Source organism: Diceros bicornis, chromosome 27 (genome assembly GCF_020826845.1).
Source record: "Diceros bicornis minor isolate mBicDic1 chromosome 27, mDicBic1.mat.cur, whole genome shotgun sequence".
Classification (NCBI taxonomy): Eukaryota; Metazoa; Chordata; class Mammalia; order Perissodactyla; family Rhinocerotidae; genus Diceros; species Diceros bicornis.
In genome coordinates, this window is record NC_080766.1 from 39914172 (window position 1) to 39936945 (window position 22774).

General features: G+C 44.6%; 1 protein-coding gene across 2 annotated transcripts in view; it reads right to left on the bottom strand.

The window, feature by feature from the left end:
- Nucleotides 1-546: 546 nt before the first annotated feature.
- Nucleotides 547-22774, bottom strand: part of DSCAM (DS cell adhesion molecule) — a 625552-nt gene continuing 603324 nt past the window's right edge. For both annotated transcript variants that reach the window (XM_058523126.1, XM_058523125.1), the window contains 3 exons: nt 19492-19689; nt 17869-18171; nt 547-1800 (listed from right to left, as the gene is read on the bottom strand). In XM_058523126.1, coding sequence (XP_058379109.1) covers nt 1448-1800; nt 17869-18171; nt 19492-19689 — 854 coding nt within the window. In that variant the 3' untranslated portion in view covers nt 547-1447. The remainder of the gene's footprint in view (nt 1801-17868; nt 18172-19491; nt 19690-22774) is intronic.

The window sequence follows — 22774 nt, forward strand, 5'->3', positions numbered from 1 at the left end:
TCTTTCTAAAATTCACTATGTAAGGATCACGGGATGAAGAATGCAGTTCACACTGTTTAAGAGCAAGTTCTCTGTTAGGAATAGTCACATGGTAAGTAATTTAAATTGAGAGGAATGACAATAAAAACTTTGATTTCAGAGGAACATCACTTACTATTGACTAGTTTTCCTCTGGGTACAGAGGAGTGAACTGGAGGCAAGATATATTAAGATGCTCTGTTGCAAATTTAGATACCAGTCACAGTGGCGACAGGACAGGTCTGGGAGAGTATGCATGGACTTCTCCTGGTCCTCTCTTCTTTTCTCCAGCAAGCTGTGGCTAGCTGTGGGACTCTAGAGCAGGGTTTTGCACATTTTTTCTGTAAAGGGCCAAATGGTAAATATTTTCAGCTTTGCAGGCCATACCATCTCTTTTGTATCTACTCAACTCTGCCATTGTGGCAGGAAACAGTCATCAACAAAATGCAAATGGTGCGCATGGCTGTTCGAATAAAGTTCCAATAAAACTTTATTTATAAAAACAGCAGTGAGCTGACTATGGCTCAAAGGCTATGGTTTGCTGGCTCCTGGTCTAGCCAGAGGGCCAAGTGCCATGGGGAGGTGAGGAGCAGAGCATTTGGGAAGCTCAGAATACCTGGCCAGCCCTTTGTTATGATTGAGACCAGCTGCATCTTCTGCGCTCTTCCCGGCCTTTCCGGAGAAGTTCAGAGTGTTGGCATCCTCTCTGGTTTATGGAGTTGGGGTCTAGGTTCAGCCCTAGTATTTGCAAACACAAACATCAATAGGAAGGAAGACCCGGCAATCAGTGGGAGGCAAGAGAAGTAGACGTGGAAATAAAGGCAGACAACTTTTTCTTTTTTATTTTGCTTAGACAAAATGCAAAGAGTGTCTCTTTAAATTAAAAAATAAACAAAAAAGAAAACCAAATTGATTCCCCCCACCCCTTCACTGACGGCACTCATCCTAATTAACAACAGAAGAAGGTCAAATTGAGGACCCCGTTTCTAATGGGAAAGAAAGGTGTGCAAACGTGACTAAAGTTTCCCCTGCCCCCAAATCAATGTCCCCTTTAAATTCACAAAGAGGGTTAATTTTTTTTCCTGTTCTCTTTCTTGCATCTTGTGTGATAGAACTTCCAGTCAGAAGGTTTAGTTAGTCCCCCATGCACTTTGTAGAAAATCAGTAAAAATGCAGTAGCCTGTGAAGATCATAAAACTGGACTTCTTTCCCAAAAAATCAGATGCCCAGGCAGATGGAGCTCACACTCAGACAGAAAAAAAGCAGGAGAGTCTTTGCACTGTCTGTGGTTTCAGTATTTTCTCTTTTTTTTTTAATATATTTTGGCAATTTTCTTTAATTATAAATATTGGAATTCCGTAAAAAAAAGGTAGCTTTGATTGAATTTTTTAAATCGTATTTACAACGGCTTGTCCAGTCATGCTGTTTGTTATACCAGGGTGTACGATTTTGCGTAGGGATTGTTTCCTTTCAAATGGCCCCGAGAGTCGAGCAGAGATTCTTGGGAGCTGCTCATTTTAGCTGCCTGTCCCAGCTCTGCCCCTTCTCGCTGAGGTAATGTGGCCACGGCCCCTTGTTGCCACTGCTGTCCCTCTCTTGTGGAGGACGTGGAGGAGGAGGCCTCCATGGGGATTGGCTCGAGGACCGTGGGGCGCTTCAGGGTCCGACTTTTCTGAGGTTCCAAGCATGCTTGCCCTAAACTCAGATCCCTGCTGGTGCCTGGACCACTTCGGTTTAACAAAAAGTCCATTCTAAGGTATGGAGGCAAATGGATGAGGTCACCTGGAAAGAAACACAGAGCAGTTAGTTGGTTTCTTCATTTGGTAAACAGGTACAAAGGGCTCTTGAGCAAACACAATGGTCCATTCAGGGTTTGGAGATGGAAATGTCTCTGCACCTGGGCACGTTTTTCAAGACCCCTCATTAGAGTGCACAAAAAGCAGATGGAATTGTCCTCACTTCTCTCCACAGGGCACAGGAAGAGCTGGCTTTTCTACAATGCATTAACTCAGGCTCTTAAATGTCACAGTAACCTGAGAAATAGAGGCAACAAGATCTTTCAAAACCCCATAACGGAAAGAAAAACAACAGCAAAGGCAACAGTGCACACCGGGTATAAAATGTTGACAGATTGAACCCTGTACGTGATCAGAAGTGCTGGGAGAGCACTGGGCTTGAGGAGGGAGGCAAGGCTGCCAAGGAAAGAGGAATGAGGAGCTGGATATAGTCTCAGCAATTCCACAAAACTGTGTGACCTTGGCCAGCCACTTAGTGACTGGGTTTCTATGATTGCTTTTGGTGAAAATCCCAGAGCATGTGGCCTCTCTCCTAGGCTTTGCCTACCTGCTAAATTCTTGTGTCTCTTCTGTTTCAGTTAGTGCTGTGTATAGAGATAAGAACAGCTTAGACCAGAGTATTAGTATTTCTACTTTCTTCTTAAGACCATTCACTTTGGTTTCTACGGTGCCGTGAAGATGCACCCTCAGGTCTCCTTCAAGAGAACCCACCGTAGGGAGAGAGGTTGGCTGGCAGCCTCCAGAATGCTGAGGCTACCTGTCCTCCAGGCTGCTCCCAGCTACTGCCTGAGCATGACAGGATCCTCCTGACCACCATTCCCACCCAATGCGGGATTTCTGTAACAGGCAGCTTTTCTCAGGGATTCCCTATCACCCTGGCTGCAGCCTTCTCAGCAGTGCATTGCGTCTGAGGTTCTTCCTGTCCCATCCTTCCCCCGCTTTCTCCTCTCACAGGTGTCAGACCCATATCTTGGTCTGTGGACTCTCCCTGTCTGTTCCTGCTTCCTCTTTCTCTCTTTATTCTTCACAAGATTAAATAAATCCCTTGCACATCTAATCTGCCTTAGCATTTGCTTCTTGGAAAATCTGAACTGGCACAGTTTCTATCACCATCAACTACTGAAATCATTCTTTTGAAGGTCAACTCTGACCTCTAATTGCCACATTTTATGGTTTTTTCTTGGTCCTCATCCTCTTGTACCATCTACAACATTTGACGCTATTGATCTTTTTGTTCTTGGAACTCAGTTTCCACGGCACTTTGTTCTCCGAGATCTCTTCTACAGTCTGATTGCCACTTGTCACTCTCCTTGGCTGGATCCTTGTCCTCCATTATTCCCCTAATACAAGGTTTTCCCAGTGGCCTGTGCTCAGCTCTCTCTCTCAGAGAGCTCAGCTGCTGCATTGTCTCTGTATGAGTAGCTCTCACATCTATCTTTTCCATTTTGCTCTCTCTCCTGGGCCCTACACTTGAATTTCAGATGTTTTTCTAGGTATTTCCACATGAATGTCCATCCTGAATTTTAAAGGTCATGATCTACAAACTCAGTTTGTGAAAGTCAGCCCCCACTCCCAACCTCACACCAAATGCCACTTTCTCCTATGTTCCTAATCTTGTTTAATGCCATCATCACCCTCCCAGACCTTAATGCTTGAAACCTTAGAGCCCTTTCTGGCACCTTCCTCTCTAGGTTAATTCTACTTGTGAATTATCTCTTGACTCCTTTCTGTTCCCATCTTCATGATCCTGTTCAAGTCTTTGATACATCTCAACGGTCCCCTGCAACGCATGAGCACAATGAGGACCCAGGCACTGGACACATGTGCACCTGACATTCCCCAGGCTTGGGCTGGACTGAAGCCTGGATATGACCTTCCAGCAGTTTTTGAATAGACAGTGCTCATTCTCTAGCCTAGCTCCCACCGTTCTCACTTTGAGACCACACAGACAAGGGGTATTTGTGCAGCATGCTGGGATGAACCCAGGGGTCTCTTCCTGGCCATCTTGGGGACTGAGGGGCTCACCATCTTGGCTCACCTGTAACTCCTTCATGACATACCAGGTGGGCAACTCTACTTAGAAAATGGACTGGGTATATGCAGCCCTGGAGCCAAGAGACCAGGTAGAAGGATGAGCAGGGGAGGGAGCCATGACAATGGCCTGAGCTCAGAGGGCAGCAATGGGAAATAAGAGAGAATGAAACTGTGAGATATGAATGAGGCCCAAGGAAGACGGCTTCAGAATTGACGACAGGTGGGACTGGTAAAAGGGAAGGAGCGGTCAGGGACGACTCTTCCCAGCTTCTAAGCTCAGGAAACTGGATAGACAGTGGGACCATTCACTGGGAAGAGATGTCTAGGAGAAAGATCATATTTTGATGGAAAAAGATAATGGATTTAGTTTCAGACATGCTAACTTTGATACGGTTCGAGGACACTCAAGAGGAGACATCTAGTGGATATTTTTATCTTAATAATATATCTAAGGCCTAACTCATCCTTTAACTTTCTGAGTCTAAAATAACTGACAATTCTCATTTCTTTTGCTTCAAAATAGTCCTTTCTTTCCTAATTGTCAATCATGCCTTCCTCAGTCAGCCCCTTTGGGGCTTTGGGCTCTGAGCACAGAGCAGGGGGATGGAGGAACCACCTGTATGAAGCAGGGCTGCCATCAGCTCTGACATGCTAGCAAAGTAATGGAAGCTGTGTGTGTTCAAACAGTGACTTAAACCCCCAAACCTTCAAAAATTCAAGTTTACTCACTACAAGGGAATAACCAGTTAAATAGGAGGAAAGGATTGCTCAATGACGTAGGAGAAATAGAAATAAAACCAAGATGGGCACTGAAAAACACACTTTATACAATTTAAATGAGCATAAAAGTTTTCAAAATGCTATTACTTTTATTAAGATTTTTCTCCCCAGGGTAAGAGGAACAATGACCTTATTTTTGGGAAATTCAATCATATCTTTGCATTACATTGTTGTGTCACTTGATATTTATGATGCAAGAATCCACTCAGCATTTCCCATTGGCTTTCTTAGGACGTCTTTATGCCATGAAGCGATGGTGAGTAATTATATGATGTCATTAGGAGCTGTAGCATGTGTTTCACTAAAATGGCCCCAGGGACACTTCGGTTTTGGCTCACTGAAATTAAAGATATTCTGATTCAATGTTGGCTTTATACAGTGAGCTGGATCAAAGGAAAGCCCAATAATAACTACCTTGACAATAAATTGGCTATAATACTCCTAGAGAAAGAAATTACATAATTTGGCATTCTTGTGAAAAGAGTTTTGGTAACTTGATGTATTTGGATTTCGGCTTAGAAAAAATAATGGTATGAGGTCCCCCGTTAAAGACTCTAATGGTGAAGGTAAAGGTGTATTTTGCCATGTGTATTAGCTTTGCTCCTGAAAAATGACAGTATTTAATTTTTAAAAATGAAATCTTATGTCCCTAATGCCTTCTATGATGGCATTAAAATTATTTATCTGCATTTACGGTAGTAGATGTATTCTTCAACCCTCTCTACCAGGGGTTAATTATTTGCAAACAAGTCTCATGAAAACATTAACAGCTGTGATTAAAAAATAAACTGGAAAATTCTTTTGTAGTGTGAAGAACATTTTGTATGTGAATTGACACACCCTATTTTACCAATTTTTAAATTTTTGTATATCCAATTTCCTCAAAGTGATTATCTGTCTTTATTCCTAAGAGTCCAATAAGAAAATTATGTTAATTTGCTCCCTTATTTATTTACATGACTGCTTTTTCTTTTTTATCATCTTGTTCAAATACTTGAGCAAATGTGGAAGACATTTATCTTCAGGGCTATTTAAAAATGCAGGTCAAGAATGCTGCCTGCTTTTCCTGAGACCCAACCAAATCTTGAACACTTGATATGTTTGTAATGTGTTGTAACAGATTTAGGAATGAGTCTCTATTCCAGCAACTCCCCATTGAATGCATAAGACTTATTAAACCCTTAAAAAGCAATAGCCTTTTGGTCCCAGCTGGATTGCAGGATGTTCAGGTCCTAGATTGGATGGAACGAATGTGTTTGAAATCAAAAGACAAAGCCCATGATATCTGCCCCCTGCCTGCAGGGCTTCCCACTTCAGATTTAGTGATCAAGAGGGTTCAGGTGGCTGAGAAAGATTGGTGATAACCAGAAATCTTTAATAATGAAAACAGCTCAGCACCATAGCTTTATATACAAGGGCTTCTTGTGTTTGCTTATTGCAGGTCTGCCAAGTAGCTCTGAATATCCAATGTCTCTGAGTGATCCAGTTTTTCAGGCAAAGCTTGATTAAGTTGTATGATGCTCTAATTCACTCTTTTGACAGTGTGTATTTCCCAATTAGCACCCAAAGTAGCCCTTTCAACTGTGTGAATGCTACAAATGAGCTCTCAATAATTCATGCACTTATATGGAAGAACGCATCAGAGCAACTGGTGGTGAGCTTTGTTTATTAAAGGCATTTTATGTCCCTTAAAATCTGTCCCCCATGTGCTAGTCCAAGTACCAGCTGGGAAACTGGATTCTCGAACTGTTTGTCCATCTTCTACGTTCTTCAGACGCCTACAGATACCAACTCAACTCATGCACCTATCACTCCAGAGACAGAGAAGGGAAATGGAAAACTGTGGTGTCCAATCTGGCTATTGGCACAACTGCTTTTCTTAACCTCCCGGCCTCCATCTGCCTGTTTCACATGGGAGAAACTAAACAATGATTCTAACGGTGGTGATTAAAGAGTAGAAGTCTGGATGGCATTGCCTGCCTTTAATCTGACTGCATACAAATCTGGGCTCATTTTCCTCATTCATACAATGGGCATAATAGCGGAATCTATCACACAAGGTTGTGGTGAGGATTTAATTAGAAAATGCATGTGAAAATTTTACTGACAGACATCTCCCTTGTCAGAGGGTCTGAAGTTATGGGCTGGAGATCTGCCAGGGGGATGAGCTGGGAATCTTCTTCATACCTTAGTTTCTGTCTTTAGTGGGTTGATTACTGTCCCCCAAAAAATATGTCCATGTCCTACCCTCAGAATCTGTGAATGTGACCTTATTTGGCGAAAGGGTCCTTGTGGATGTAATTAAGTTAAGGATCTTGAGATGAGATCACCTGGATTTAAGGTGGGCCCTAAATTCAGTGATGTGTGTCCTTATAAGAGAAAAGTGAGGGAGATTTGAGACACAAAGAAGAGGAGAGAAAGCCACACGAAGATGGTGGCAGAGGTTGGGGTGATGCAGCCCTAAGCCAAGGAACACCTGGAGCCACCAGAAGCTGGAAGAGGGAAGGAAGGATTCTTCCCTAGAGCTCCTGGAGGAGCGCAGCCCTACCGACACCCTGATTTCAGACTTCTGGCCTCCACAACTGTGAAAGAATAAATTTGTGTTGTTTTGAGCCACCTAATTTGTGGTAATTTGTTACAGAAGCCATAGGACACTAACATAGATGTTCTCTTCTCTTGGCTGGGATGGGCTGAGGGACTTCACATGAAGCCTCTCTGAATATTTCTCCTGTATGGGAACAGTCTCTGCTTCCATCAACCAAGGAAAGGAGGGGATTTCTCCTTAATGATTAATACTAGCGGCCAACATGGTAGTGGTTTAGGGCACCCCGACCTGTGCTCTAAGCTTGTAGTAGCCCCTCGGTGGGCTATCCTGTCCTCCATCCTTGCTTGCCTACCAAGGCCAAGCCAGAGTCACTTCTCCCAGTTCCCCTGCTCCCTGTCCAGGTGGCACTCAAAGAACCCCTCAGGGATATGTTGGAAGTGGCTTTCCTGGATTTTCCCCCAGAAGGGAGCAGAAGCCTCTTTGAAGGCATTTGTCTCCATAGGGAGTGGGCCTTCTTGCTTCCTCATCGCCCAGTCCTCTCCAGCTGACCCACCCCAGCCAGTCAACCCTCTCCACACTCCGTGGAGTCACACGCCCCGAAGCTGACCAGCCATGCCCCTCTGGAGTCTTCCATTTGAAAGAAGTAGTGACCCAGGAGAAGTTTAAGGATCTTTTCTGCTTTGAACTCAAAAGTCACCCCTGTCAGGTGCACACGCCCCTTGGCATCCTTGTATATAAACTCGCCATTACCACAAACAGCATAGAGACCAAGCCTCACCTTAGCGCTGTTTCCAGGAAAACCAGTTACAGTGTCGTTCACTTCTATCTCCTGCAAGGATTTACAGCCTCTGTTATTTCACTTCCTCCTCCACTTTCTCTCTCTCTTTCTTGTTTTGTTTCCCTTGTGCTGAAACTTTCACCCATGAAGTAAAAGGCATGGAGAAGGAGTAAAACAGAGAGGACACGTGGGAGAGGGGGAGGGAGATAGCTGAGTGCAGCATAGCAACTAGGGCCCAGACATCAGGGAAAGTGTGGCGGGTGTGTGTGTATGCACATGTGTATATATGTGTCTGTGTCTCTGTGTGTGCGTATGTGTGTATGACAGAAAGACAGAGACGGGAGGAAAATTGGGGGGACAAGCAGCACACTAAAAGAGGAAGATGAAGCATGTAGGAGAAAAGGACGGTGGCTGACAGGAGGACCCCGGCTCACATTCTGAAAGCTGGAGGGAAAGAACATGGAGACTCCAACACTCCCTTCCATATCTTCCTTTCGCCCTGCTTACCTAACTGCCCGCACTTCTAGCACCTTCTTAGTTAGCTAAACCCAGTTAGCTAACTTCCCAAACCCAACATGAAGACCCACGGTGACAGCAGGCTAACAGAGTCCCATCTGGGCCTTTGGGGGCACACTCTACCCACTAATTTTCGTGGTTTTTAATCGTGCACTTGCTCATCATAAACAGTCACCCACTGTGCTCTGCTCCCGAGGCTGACGGCCCTTGTGTCAGAGACGGGCAGTGAGGGCGAGGGCTGAAGGAAGCTGAGACACCTGTGGGAAGAAAGAGCTCTGAGAAACCAAATTTAGGGACCAAGGAGCCTGATCAGACTGGGGTCAGTGGGGCTGAGATGGAAGGGGCAGGGCAGGGGTGAGTGGGAGGGAGGAGGGCTAAGAGAGGGAAACAGAGAGAGGGAGACAGAGAGACAGGAGACAAAGAAATAGAGAGAAACAGAGAGAGACAGAGAGACAGACAGACAGAGAGAGAGATGTGGGACAGAGTCAGAAAATAGAGATGGAGGGGGAGAGAGAGATGGGGAGAGGGGGGGAGGGAGATGGAGAGGGAAGAAAGAGAGATAGAGACTGAGTGAGGGGAGAGAGAGAGTTAGACAGACAGAGAGAGAGTGGCAGAGAGAGGGGAGATCAGAAAGATGGACACACACATACACACACACACACACACACACACACACACACTCAGAAGGAAGAAACACGGAGAATAGAACGAAGGAAAGATGAAATGAGAGATAAAAAGCCACAACAGAGAAAAGCAAATGGAAAGGGAACAAGTGAAGGCATCACATGGACCACAACAAACAGGAGTGGGGAGAGCCAGGACACTGAGGCAGGCACTACGAGAATAGATGTGGATTACGGATGACAGAACAGCCTGTCCCCTTGCCTGGCATTGACGGCCACCCTCCCTGGGACCTCTGCATTACCAGAACATTTCTTCCACTTTGCCTCATCAGCCTGCAGCCCCCCAGACCACAAGCTGTGACCCTCGCCCCCTGCCGCCGGAGCCCAGGTGCTGCTGTGACTCATGTCTCAAGGGATGAGGGGCTATTTAGCTTTCTTTCAATGTTGTCCCTTATTATTTGACATAATGCTCTATTTCTCATCCTCTTGTCACTGCCCTCTGGGGACCTTCGGTGACACTATTATCTCTGAGAGTTCACACTAAATACATCAGCATCGATTTCTCTCTCTGTCCCTAACCACTGTGCTCACTGGTGCCCTGAACCAGCACAGATCCCTCTGGCGGTCCCATATCCATTGGCAGATACTTGCTCAAAACTTGCCATCCTCCACTAACAGGGCCTTCAAGCCCAACTGTGAGAAAGGTGTTGTATTAAATCTGCTTTACTTTAGCTGAAAACCAGGAGACTCCCCTTCCTTTCAGGAAAGCAAAACTTCCTGAACTTTCTCAATATATTCAGACTCACACACAGAGTTTGAATGCATTTTAGCTTTGGAAGGATAGCAAAATCAATACTGAAACGGAACAAGAATGAATCAATTCAGAAAATCTATACTGGATGTGCATTCCACAGATCTATTCTTAGACAATGGTTCCTGCCATTTGCCACGTACACACTAGGAGAAAAACGTCTCAAGTCTAGATTAGTGGCCCTCAGTTGAGGGTGATATCCCACCCCCCAGGGGGCATGTGGCAACGTCTGAAGACTTTTTTGGATGTCACAATTGGTGGTGGTAGTGGGGGATGGCTGCTACCGGCTTCTATTGGACAGAGGTCAGGGATGCTGTTCAACATCCTACAGTGCACAGGACAGCCCCCACCACAAAGAAGGATCCTGCCTCAAGTGTTCATTGTGCTGCCGTTGACAAACCCTAGTTTAGACGGCCACAGTTCATAATTCCAAATGGGTCTTTATTTCACTTTAATTATACTTGAAAAAATGTTGAATTCCATCAGAATAAGGAATCCTACTCCTCCACCTCTACTAGTCCACAAGGAGTTATGGCCTCAGTTCTTCACGGGAAAAAGTAAGGGAGAGTCGGAATGAACAGTGGTCAGAAGGCCTTTTTCCAACTTGACCTGATGAGGTGGGAGCTTAGAACAATGTGAAGAGAGTGAATTGGGGAGTTCTGCGCTTTGTGTGGAAATCCTGCCTCTGCCTCTACATACTTCTGTGACCCCTTCGAGCGTTAGCTCTTATCTTTAGTCAAGTGAAGGGGGCACAATAATTTCTAAGGGTTCCTTTAATTCTGAAAGATTCTTGTGCTCTGAACTATCTCATCTGTGAAGACTTGTTAAGCACGTCTGCATTAGGAATTTGGGGATAAATATGGGACAAATGAATGCATTTCTGGGAGCCTAAAATTCCAAGGCACATTGCAATAGCCTTCTTCCCCTCCTGTGCAATACTTTACTAGTCAGCAACTGTGAAAACACGTGCATGTTTTCACAACAAATTCATGTGGAATGAAAGTGAATCAGAGTCCAGAGGGGCTTAAATCCCTTCTGGGGCCACAAGAAAAGGAGCTTTCATCAATGTCTAATGATGTTTGATATCTGTGCTTGGATGGAGCTGAATATTGATGCAAAAGTAAGAAGCAAAGGATGCTTACCTTGAGTTCTAGAAATTTCAATAAAAGCCACAAGGATCAGCCTTCCAATGATACTACGGCTTCAAACAGCAAGCTACAAAGGGGAGCATGCAACCTGCCCATGCCAGAGGCAGACGAGATCTAACGCTTTTTCAGTTTAATATTAATGCTGCAGCATGGTAATGAAAACTTGTAAACGAACCTCTCCTGGTAAATGAATCTTTACTCCCAAACGGCAACCAGGAAAAACCCTAAATAAATAATGTGTGATTGCTATCAGATTTCCATGTACACGGATTCTATTACCGTTCTTGACTTGTACCTTGGAGGCTTCATGCATTTTTAAGAGCTCATGGATATTGTGATCCCCCTACCTGCTGATGAACTTTGAAAACTACACCGAGGTATGAAGTGGGGCTTAGGGTTTGTTGCTGTTCATGATTCTTCCGACATAAAGTCATTCTGGAGAAAAGTGGGATTGGAAAATGTGCCCCAGCATTTAGGCAAACTCAGTACTCGTTAGCAGGGATTTTGGAGCACCAGGTGAGGAAGGGTCTGTGAGGTTCAAAGACAGCTCCAGCTCCCAGGTGAGACCCACAGGGCCCCACACACTGGGGACCACTGAGGAGGAACCCTGGTTAGGGGCTTGTACCTGCTCAGCCATGAAGCTGGCAGATCCCTCTCAACAACCCTGTGCATCTAGAGTCATCCCACAGAAGGACTGAGTTAAACTCGAAATGAGAGGATTCCAGGTAATATACGTTGGTGGGGTTTAGGAGGCCAGAGAGTTGGAGCCCAGAGAGCAGAGGTCATGACTGGTGAGGAAGACGGGGCTGCCCTCTCAGAGCTTTGTATGCCTTTATCCTGAGAGCAGTGGGAAGCCATGCCAGGGATTTCAACACGAGAGGTTGACTACGTGACTAGAATTTACAGCTTGTTGCTTCCCCATTTGGGATATAGGATGCATTAGAACTTAGTGCCAGCTGTAGCCACACAGGACCACATTGAAAGATGATTTCTTCCTACCTTTTCTGTATAATCCCAGGACCTTCAGGTTGCTCCTGGCTCAACATGACATCTCACTGGGCTGTGTGTAGTCTGTGTGTGTGTGCATAGGCGTGGGCATGGGAGGGGATGGTGCCTGTCTTCCTAAGCTGGATTTCGCCTTGTTTCTTGGACCTCCTCATTTATCTGTCTTGTGTCTTCGGTACTCTTTGCCTGCTGTCTATGATACTACATGCTATTCTGATAAACTAAGGAGACGGTGGAAAGTGTTGATTTAATACATTAACATTTTCATGTCTTAAGATAACACCTGGTGCAGTATCATTTTACAGAGAAGATGTTGAATAAATATGGACTGAATACATGAATGTAATTGAGTGTAATATATTTGTGTAATATGCATGCTCTTTCTGGAGATGCAGCAAACTTGCATTCACTGTAGAGAGCCTTTTTGCTTGTCATCTGCAGCACCGGAATCTATAAGCTTCTAGACACAAGTGGCCCTCCTGCTTTTCCATCACAGTTCTATCAGGCAGAGCCATCCTCCTCACCTTCCACCACCTGTGGGCTCCCCAACAACTAGACCTGAACCCCCATAGGCCTATCAAGCAAAACAGTGAGCTGTCTAAGGGGCTCAGAAGTCAGAGAAAAGGCAGTCAGAACAAGAGAACCCACCCCTGGCAAGCAGAGGATGCACACAACAGCAGCGGCTACAATAAATCAGTAAGAACACTCAGAAAGGGTAGGGGGCTTGGGCACCTGTAACCAGTGGCAGGAGGGGGAGAAGGTGGGTGCAAAAGGCAAGTGGGCTTAGAGTTCCAAGCTTGGGACCATTCAAAACAAGTCCAGCCGTCACTTTGTGTGTCCAAGATTAAAATTACAGAAGAGTCCTTAATAAGAAGAAACTGCAAGTGCACATCAAAGTGATCTGGGTTTTCTAGAAGGGAACCAGGATGAGCAGCTTTGAACATTTAGGTCTACCCAGAGTGGGTGTGAATAGCAATATGCGAAGGTGTTGATAAAGGCCCCAGGGTCCTTCTAACTTGAAATTCTATGGGAGTATTTGAAAGTTTGCAAGTTTGGCAGGTCAGAGGGAACTCCTGCTCCAGGTGGTGAATGCCAAGGTCATTCCTATTTCCTGCCTTTATCTTTGCTTTTTCCCTCTGTCTAGGCCGCTGTCCCCTTAGGATCTCTGCTGGACTTTCTCTGCTTCATCCACTGCTTAGATCTCAACTCAGGTCTCATGGCTTTCGAGAGGCGTTCCCTGACCATCCTCTCCATAAAACCCCCCTGCCAGACTAACTCCTTCTCCAGTTTACTTCTCTTCCCAGCACTTCTCACGATCTGACACTATATGATTTGTTTACTTGATTAGTGTCTGTCTCCCCCCAGGGATGTAAGCTCCTTCAAGGTGGGGTCTTTGTGAGTCTTGTTTACCGTTGTATCCCCAGATCCTAAAGCAGGGCCAGTTATTGAGTGGGCTCTCAAAAATACATGCCGAAGGAAGAAAAGGAAGCTGGAAGGGAAGGAGCAGATCTATCTCTAGAAGGGAGAAGGCCAGAGCAACTCAGTGTGTATGTGTGAGTGTGCAGGTGCATGCCTGTGTGTGCATGCATGTGCATGTGTGTGCACATGTGTGTGTGTATGCACACATGTGCATGTGTAGGCATCAAAGATGCTTGCACTTGAAAGGAGACTCTTTCCCTAGCTCTTGAAATAACATTCATGATAGAAATTTCAAAATTAAATAGTAATGATATGCAAAAAAGAGGAGGAGGATGAAAGTCGGAGGCATGGGGCCCAACCACACAACCCAAGGGAGAAAGGGCAGGAGGGAGCACACTCACTTGAGAGGAACGAAGTGTGACACCTTGAGTTATGTGATGGGAGTCTGTGCCAGTTTACCTGCCAGGAGCAGAGCTCGAGTTCTCAGATGATGCAGGTGAGTGAGGGTGGGGAGGAGGTTATTTGGCAGTGAAGATTTCTGGAGTCTTATTTTAATTTAAGAGCCAACATGAGAGCCTCATAGGCTTCAGAGGGAAAAATAGCACGATCTAAATGACGCTGAGAACAATCGGGCCAGCCTTAGTGGAGGAGGGCATGACCTGAGCAAAGCTCGGCTTGTCCTTCAGGTAAGGACCCCGTCTCTCACTCTCCAAGCTTTTCGATTAAGCACACACACCCAGAAGAGCATGAGGAATGGGAGGAATGGATCCTAAAATTAAAATCACGAAACTGCTTCATATAACTGGTTATTCAGAGAACCAACAAGTTGGTGGCAGGCAGTGGCCATCTCCAGTTGGAAAACCTCAACTGTCTTCATCGCGAGAGGGGCTGACGTGTGTACATTTAAGGCTGGGCCCCAGATCTGAAGAGGCCGACGCTTCCCCTGCTGCTAGTGGGGCCAGGCTGCATTATGTTGCATATTTGAAGCTCTAAATTGATTTAAGTGGCTTCATGCAATGGCATCTCTTGACTGCATAGGATAAACATCACGAATAAAGAAGCAGCAGTAATCCAAGAATGTTAGAAACGGGCTCAAGATGCTACCTGACACCAGGAATAGGTATTGTAACCAAAGTATTGGAAGCCACCCTGACCAAGAGGAAAAGAAGCTGTTGAATTGTCCAGCTATTTCTCAGAGGAATAGAGAGTTCTGTTTGTTTGCCTGTTTTTGTTTTAAAAGATGGAAATAGCCATCCCGTATGGAAGAAAATAAAACAATTACACAATTGGCTTTTTATTTAAAATATACAAGCCCTACAATGCAGAAAATTCAAAATTCAGGTATTCTTAAAAATTGAAAGGTAGATTCTGATGCCAGCCTCCTGTATGAATCGTCTACATTTCATGGGGAGCTCTCCCTTATCTGTAGAGGAGATTTTCTTTTGACTTGTTTAGAGCAAGAATAGGAAATAATCACTTTGTTTAAAGTTAGGCTGGAAGATGGAGTAGACTTAACCATCCTCTTATATTTTACTAATAATTTCTAATAATTGTAATATTTTAACAAATTGGCCATTCTTGTCATTATCACAAACATCATATAGCCATTCATTCAATAACGTTTATTAAGCACCTACAATGTGTCAGACATAGAGTTGGGAGTATATATTCAATACTATTCAGTCATTTAAAAATATTTCTTGAACACTCACTGTGCTGCCTGGTATCTGCTAGACACTGGGAGAGAAATATGAGGGTAACGAGACATGTTTTCTGTGTTCCTGCAGCCATGACTTGGCCAAAAAGTTCATTTAACTTGATCCTGATTTATAGAGAGTTTAAAAGCTTCAGATTATAAATGGAAAAAAAAAGAAGATGTGCTGGCAAGGAGAAAGATATCTAGAGATTTGGAAGACTACCTAGAGACACACACTGACTGGTACCATCTAGAACCACAAGGGAACACAAGTACACAGTGCAAGGAACTGCTAATTTTGACACAGCCTCTAGTCAGCAGGAGAAGAAATTGTAACCTTGGCTTCTGTGCCCAACATTGAATTTAGTTGCATTATAAAGGAGCAACAGAAAGGCTTCCAGAAGGATGAAATACTTTTCTAAAAGCACATCAAATGTTCAATAATAACACAGTCATCTAGAGTGGACAAGACAAAGTTTGTGGACATTAGAATTTGAGTTGATTTAAAAACGTATTCATATCTAAAGTTATAAAATCATTTCAGTCTAAATAGTATATTAAGACAACAGTAACTTACTTAGCTACGATCTTTCAAGAGCTCTGATGGACCCAGGCAACAATGTCACAAAAAAGTTCAAAGTTTTTTCAATATTAATCCAACAATATGAACAACAGGCCATCAAAAAGAAACAAATCTTTAATTATTTCAAGGTCTGCCCAAATAAGACAGTCATTTAACACAGAAGTTCCTTCTATGCAAGGGGGATGGTGGCTGTGTATCTTAGATGGAAGCATAAAGTACTTAATTGGGTGATACATAAATGAGGTGGATGCTTTCCAGGACATCAGTGGCCACTTAAGGAAAATAAACAAAACAAGGAAGGAAGAGAGGAGCCAGCAGGACATCTGGAGAGCACCATTGGCATCCCTGTGGGAATTCTAACAATATCATCAAAGCAACAACAGAAACAAATAATGTTGCTGACCCATTCTCTGCTAACCTCTGCTTTATCTGTATCATGCTACATACGTCTTACACAAACCCCATATGCTAGCCACCAATGTTATGCCCATTTTACAGATGGGGCAACTGAAGCCCAGCAAAGGTAAACAACGTGCGCACAGGCTCATTTTCTCGTCTCCTGTCTTCCTCATCCGCAGGCTTTAAAGCCACAAAAAGCCATGTCATTTATCTTACATTTTCCTGCGTTTGCCTTTCAAATAAATGCCAACAACAAAAAAATACTTGAAATAAAAACACCCACAAATAACAGCTTGTCTTCTCCCTGAGGAGGTAGACAGAGTGAAAATAAATGAAGCCATCATTCTTTATTGTAAGCTGGCATGAGTCTTGACTCAGTCTGGAAGATTAGTTACTGGATAGATGATTCTTATTTTATATATTTTTATGCATTTATAAGGCTCATTTCAGCTAGGCCTTATGCCATAAAACCCAAGGGAATTGCAGTAATTTAAAAATGAAGATAAATGTTTGAAATAGAATCAGTATAATGGTTCAGGAAATGGGAAAAAGAGAAATAAAACTGGATTCAACAAGAACAGATAGGCCAGTCCACGAAGGAAAGTTTACAGGCAGCTATTTGAGGGTGAAAAGGAAAAAATGATTCTTCAGATGAGGACTACAACTGGCTGCTGTGATTTGGATTTAGTCTAAAAATTTGTCTTATTTGCCCTGCACAATGGTTTGCAAATATGTGAGCTGACACTTACAAACTGTGAGTCTCCACACAGAGTCAAGATTTCTAGCTTCTCTTAGGAAACCCCCTCATATGAGGCCCCCATTTCCACTTGGGTTCAGTTGGCGGGAGCTCACTAGAGTCTTTTCCCTCTAGACAGTTGGTGAATTCTTAAATTGTCCATGCCCGAATCATTCTCTTTTATCCTGTTTCCTAGCCTCTTCACTCACTTACATGACCTGCCAGTCCATGCAGAGTTTACAGCTCCCATCCACACAGCCAGACTGCAGTCACACGCTCAAGGCAAAGACTAAACTACGAGCTGACCTAATGTTAGCCAGTTACTGTCACTTTGAGTAACTCAGTAAAGCCAAGTCCTGAGCATTGGCTCACTGGTAAGACCTCTCTCCCTTCGAAAGCCCTCAGCACAGCAGTTTTAAAATATAAGCCCCATATTTTTCATACTTCTCTCAACAAGTGGTGGGGGTCTCCTCTTAAATCTGAGCTTCTTGGGCCCTGTGACTGCTTCAACAATAGACTATGGCAGAAGTGATGTGTTATTTTCTAGACTCAGCCTTAACGAACTGGCTATTTCCACTGTCTGTCTCTTGGGACACTGGCTCTTAGAATGGAGTCACCATGACATAAGGAAGCCAAGACACCTTGTGGAGACACCTCCATAGGGAGGACAGAGCCAGCACTAACTCGCCAGGTGAGCCAGCCATTTTGTAAGTGGATCCTCCAGCCTTAATTGAGCCCTCCCAGCTGACACTGCTGGAACAGAGATGAGCTGTTCCCACCAAGCCCTGACAAAATTTCAGATTCATAAACAAAATAAATGATTGCTGTTTTTCAAGGCATTAAACTTTGGGGTGGCTCATTATGCAGCAATCGATACACAGAACACCCAATCTAACCACCAAGGAGGGCCTTCATCATAGACGAGTGTGAATTAGGAAGATGAGCCTTCCCAAACAACAGTCCGCGCGTTTACTTTCTCACCTGGCCGATGTGCCTTTGGAACCGCCATGTTCATCACGCGTCCTCCATCCTGAGGTTTAGGGGGAGATGCAGTGAATCTGCAGATCCCCGATTCTGAAGGGGTGCTGGAGGTCAGACTGTCTGTGTACTCATTTGTCCCTGCCGTCAACTGTTCGGATGATGTGTCTGATATGAAGCACTCTGTGATGGTGAACTTGGCGTGCCTCAATTGTTCTTCCATCTTGGCGTGCTCGTAGGCCCTGGCCAGTTCTTCATAAGTGGAGGAGGCACTTTCTGTGGAGACCATGCTGCTTCGCGCCCGATCTGCCACGTGGAAGAGAAAACAAGATGGGCGAATTATCACTGTAAGTTTGCATCGACTGCATGGCCCTCTCTGGCTTGTGGCTAATTCTCCCAGATCACAGGACAACCTGGTAGGAATCCTGGGTCTTTGTCTGAGGACTGCCTTTGTCACCCTGAGGCCAGCTTCATAAGCCCCAGCAAAGTCAGCTCGGGGAAATTTGTTTCAACTGAATCGCTGTACTCAGATGTCCCCAGCCTGGGACATTTCTACAAATCAGTAATGCATCCCCCTTAAAAAATTCTACTTTTAGTGAAAACAATTAGGAATGCAGCATCAATGAACTGCAGTGTCTCCCCTCCCTGCTCTGACTTGCAAATCCATCCGTACTGTGGACTCTTTAATTGGCATGAATGATTGAAGCTCTCCTCCGGCCGCAGAAGCTGTGATGATGGTTTGAAATGAAGATGTGACTTTGCATGGAAATCGGCCACTGGGCAGAACTGTTCCTGATGCCTGGACTCATCCTTTGCATTTGCCACCCTTTATAGGGACTGGAAAACCCCCCTGGACGAAAAGAGGTGCATCTTGGCCAGAGGAATCTCTGCATTTTAAGCCCACTAAAAATTTTTGAAACATCTCTGTGGAACTCTGAGATTCTTCTAAGAGAAACAACAGCCATAAAAATAAATGTACATGGTGACACTACACCTTTGGAACACTATTTTTGAAGTGTATCATCCAGAACAAAAGAAAATGAGTATTAAAATTTCCCACAGCTATTAGGTTTAGATATAATTTCTTTTCAAAATTTAAGATGGGGGGGTGGGCAACTTGGTGCTATTCTTAGGCCCTGTCTTTTCTCAGAAGTGAAATCCTACTGGCTGACTTACTTTATAATCAACCCGTTTAACTGTCAAACAGATCAGCCTAGGTTCCCTGTAGAGGGTGCTGTGACCTTGTCATGTAACTTCAAGTGCAGTGTCTTAATCCTGGAGATGGTAGTGGGTCAGACGCCCTCAGAGTGTAATAAGGAATTATTGCAATCATGTGGGTGAAAATTTAAAAATATCTGTATTTCTCTTGGTAGGGGTAGGAACTAAAAGGAGAGAGCAGCACGAGTCTGAGATTCAGGATATCTGCAAAATAGATGTTTTTTGGTTCTGTTTTGCAGAATTCACTGGGCCCCAGATGTTGTCAATGCATACAGCTGTACTTGTACCTGTTAGGTAAATAGCCTAACAATTTGAAAGTGATCTTGAAAGAGAATAAGTAGAAGACCATGGAGCTCACGGTGTGGGTCGTGCTCATCCTGGGTGGAGGAGGAGGTGTGAGGCCCCTACCTGTGTCTTGTGAGGGGCTGACACTGTAACTGTCACTCTCCTTGTCCATCGATCCCGCAGCCCTGGGCGTCGGCAGCCTCCAGTCTGTGGTGAGGGTATGTGCTGAAATGGTGGGGTGGGGTCTGTTGAGGGTCCACTGGCTGGCGTACCGGTTTCTTGCTGTGGGCCCAGTCTTTGCATTCCTCCTGGTGGTGGGATCTGTGAAGAGCCAGCAATAATGTCTGTCTCTGTTTCTAGGAGTACAGTCATCTGTGATCAAGGTGTTGAGCGCAGTTCTCTTGACCCAGCCCTACGACCCACCCTGTCCCAGGGCTCATGCTTCCGGGAAGCCCTCCCTGACTGCCCCTGTCCCGAGTACTCATTTCCTTTCCCTTATGGCCTGAAACATTTATGTGATACTAAAGCATTTTAAAAATCCCTGTAGGGAAAAGAACATTAGATTTGGACTCAGGAGTTGTGGATTAGAGTCTTGCTCTTGGCCGTTAATAGTTTCATGACCTGATGGACATCATTTAAACTTCCTGAGAATCACCACCTTCTGTAAAAGGAGGGGGCTCAGCTAAATATGCTCTAACGTGGCTTCCTTTCTATAGTTCTCCTACCTTGAGGTGTTGTTGTGGGTTGAATCCTGCCCCTACAAAAGATATATCCATGTCCTAATCCCCAGGATCTCAGAATGCGATCTTATTTGGAAATAGGGTCATTGCAGATGTAATTAGTTAAGATGAAGTCAGACTGAAGTAGGGTGGGCCCTTAATCCAGCATGACTGGTGTCCTTATAAGAAGAGAAGACAGACACAGGAGGGCAGAAGACCATGGGACAACGGAGGCAGAGTGCAATAGTTGCAAGCCAAGGAACATCAAAGATCATTGGCAACCACCAGACACTAGGAAGAGGCAAAGAAGGATCCTCCCCTACAGGTTTCAGAGGGAGCATAGCCCTGTTGACAACTTGATTTTGGACTTTTAGCCTCCAGAACTGTGAAACAATGAATTTCTGTCCTTTTCAGCCACCCATGTTGCTACAGCAGTGCTAGGAAACTAACACACATGTCTCCTGTTTTATTGTTGTCTTGTATTTACTCATTGCCTCAACTGTGACTGTTTTGTGCAGCAACTAAATTGCAAGTTCCTAGAGCAGAGGGATGGTATCTTTTTTTTTTTTTTGTGAGGAAGATCAGCCCTGAGCTAACATCTGTGCTAATCATCCTCTTTTTGCTGAGGAAGACCGGCTCTGAGCTAACATCAGGCCGGAGAAGCGGTGCGTTGGTGCGCGCCCGGGATCCGAACCCCGGGCCGCCAGTAGCGGAGCGCGCGCACTTAACTGCTAAGCCACGGGGCCGGCCCCGGGATATCTTTTTGTCGTTAACACTCTCTTAGACCTTTGCATATGATAGCATATCTCTTCAATGGAATTGTCTGAATTTTGACAAAGACTTGGATTACACTACATGGAGAACAAAGGATTAATGAGTATCTGGATTTTACATGTCTACCATCCTCAAAATCACAGAGTTTATGAATGCATGGGCTGGTGCCAGATGGGTTTCATTTTCTCTAAATTTGGAATTGAAGGCAGCAAGCCAATGGAGTGGACCGAGTTCCTAGCTCAACTCTTTGGTGAGCTAAGAACAAAGATGTTCTAAGAGCACAGAACATTGGACACAGGAGTGGACCTCAACATTGCTTTTTCTGGAATTCTCTGGAAAAGGGGAGAGGCATAGTTACCTGGAATGATTTTTCTGGGGCTCCAGCCTAAAGGAAACATAAAGTCCTAGATGGGCCTTTTCTACCTTTGAATTCTTTGCTTCTCAAGGAGGAATTTTATGCACTTATATTTCAAAATGGTCTGGCCACTACAAAACACAGCAGTCTCTCTTCACTGCTCACCACTAATGGAGCAGTTTCAAAGGAACAAAACCAAAAGGGCCAACCAGTGGCATTATTACGCCGACTTATTCATGTGCTCTCATGAGCCTGGAAGTCTGTCCAGGGCAGGGGCAAGAGTGTTCAGCCTTGCATCCACCCATAGAGCCTGCTGTAACCCCTGACACACATAGTTCCCTGGATTGATACGTATAGCCCAGCGTCACTTTATGGATGAGGCAGTGGAAGATCAGAGAGGCTCAGTGAGGAGAAGGGGCATAGCTATTAAGTGACGAAAATGGAGCCCAAGACTCCACCTTTCAGTTCAGAGATTGCCCATTACTTGACCATACACGTCCTCACCCTGGACGTCTCAGTGTCTAGTACAGTGCCTGCATGACACTGGCTCATTTATAATTCCATGTTGGGTCATGGGAGGCATGGGAGCCATGGGTCATGGGAGACACTTGAAAGTGGTGAAATGACTTTATTTTTAAATGGAGCATTTTCCTCTTTGCAATTTCTGGTTATCGGACTTTGAACCTAATCCATCATTCTACAATGCTAGAGAGAAGCATTAAGATGGCAGCCAAATCAATATATTTTAAGATTTTCTGGGTCATCAAAATACTGTGTCTTGGTGCATATTCTCTGGGACATTGATTTTAAGACACATTTCATCCTTTACTTGCAAAATTCTGCAGAAGACTTTATTGGAAGATTTTTTTTGCCTTGATTAGAATGCAAATGAGTTATGCTGGAGAGACAAGCTCTCTGGACAGCAAGGTATGAATGATAATTGTGTTTCTCCACTGAAATGCTGGGAGAGAGGTCCTCAAAGCAATAGAAAAACATTCTCCTGGGTAGGAGGCTAAATGTCTTCCAGGCACTATCGACTTGATAAGTGGAGCTTGTTATTTAAATGCTAATGAATCTTTTCCAGAAAATTACCCAATCCCTTATATAAGTTTTGAGGGCTCTCGTTTTTATTCTTCTTTAAGTTTCTTACAACTACAGCTGTGGATCAGGTTTACCCCTGGCATGGATGCTTGTCGGGGATGGGGTCAGTTTGATAATCCCACTTCAAAGACACAATTTCCTCAACACCCCCCAAACCCTCACCTGCATTTCCTTCACCCATCAACGGTGAGGCAGAGCCCTTTACACCCATAGCCCCTTCTCTCACCTAGATCACCCTATTTGGAAAGCTCCATGGTCAAGTTGCACGTGTTAGCCTCTACTCAAAGCCAGAACTCTTTTCACCTTAATTTTGTTCATCACCCCTTTTTCCTAGATGAGAACAGTTTTACCAGTGGCCTGATAATGCTGGAAATATAGGTCATGGTATTACTTTCCTTGAACCACAGCCTGCCGTTCTGTTCTGCTCTAAGCAAGCATCCTAGAGGCGAAATTGTCT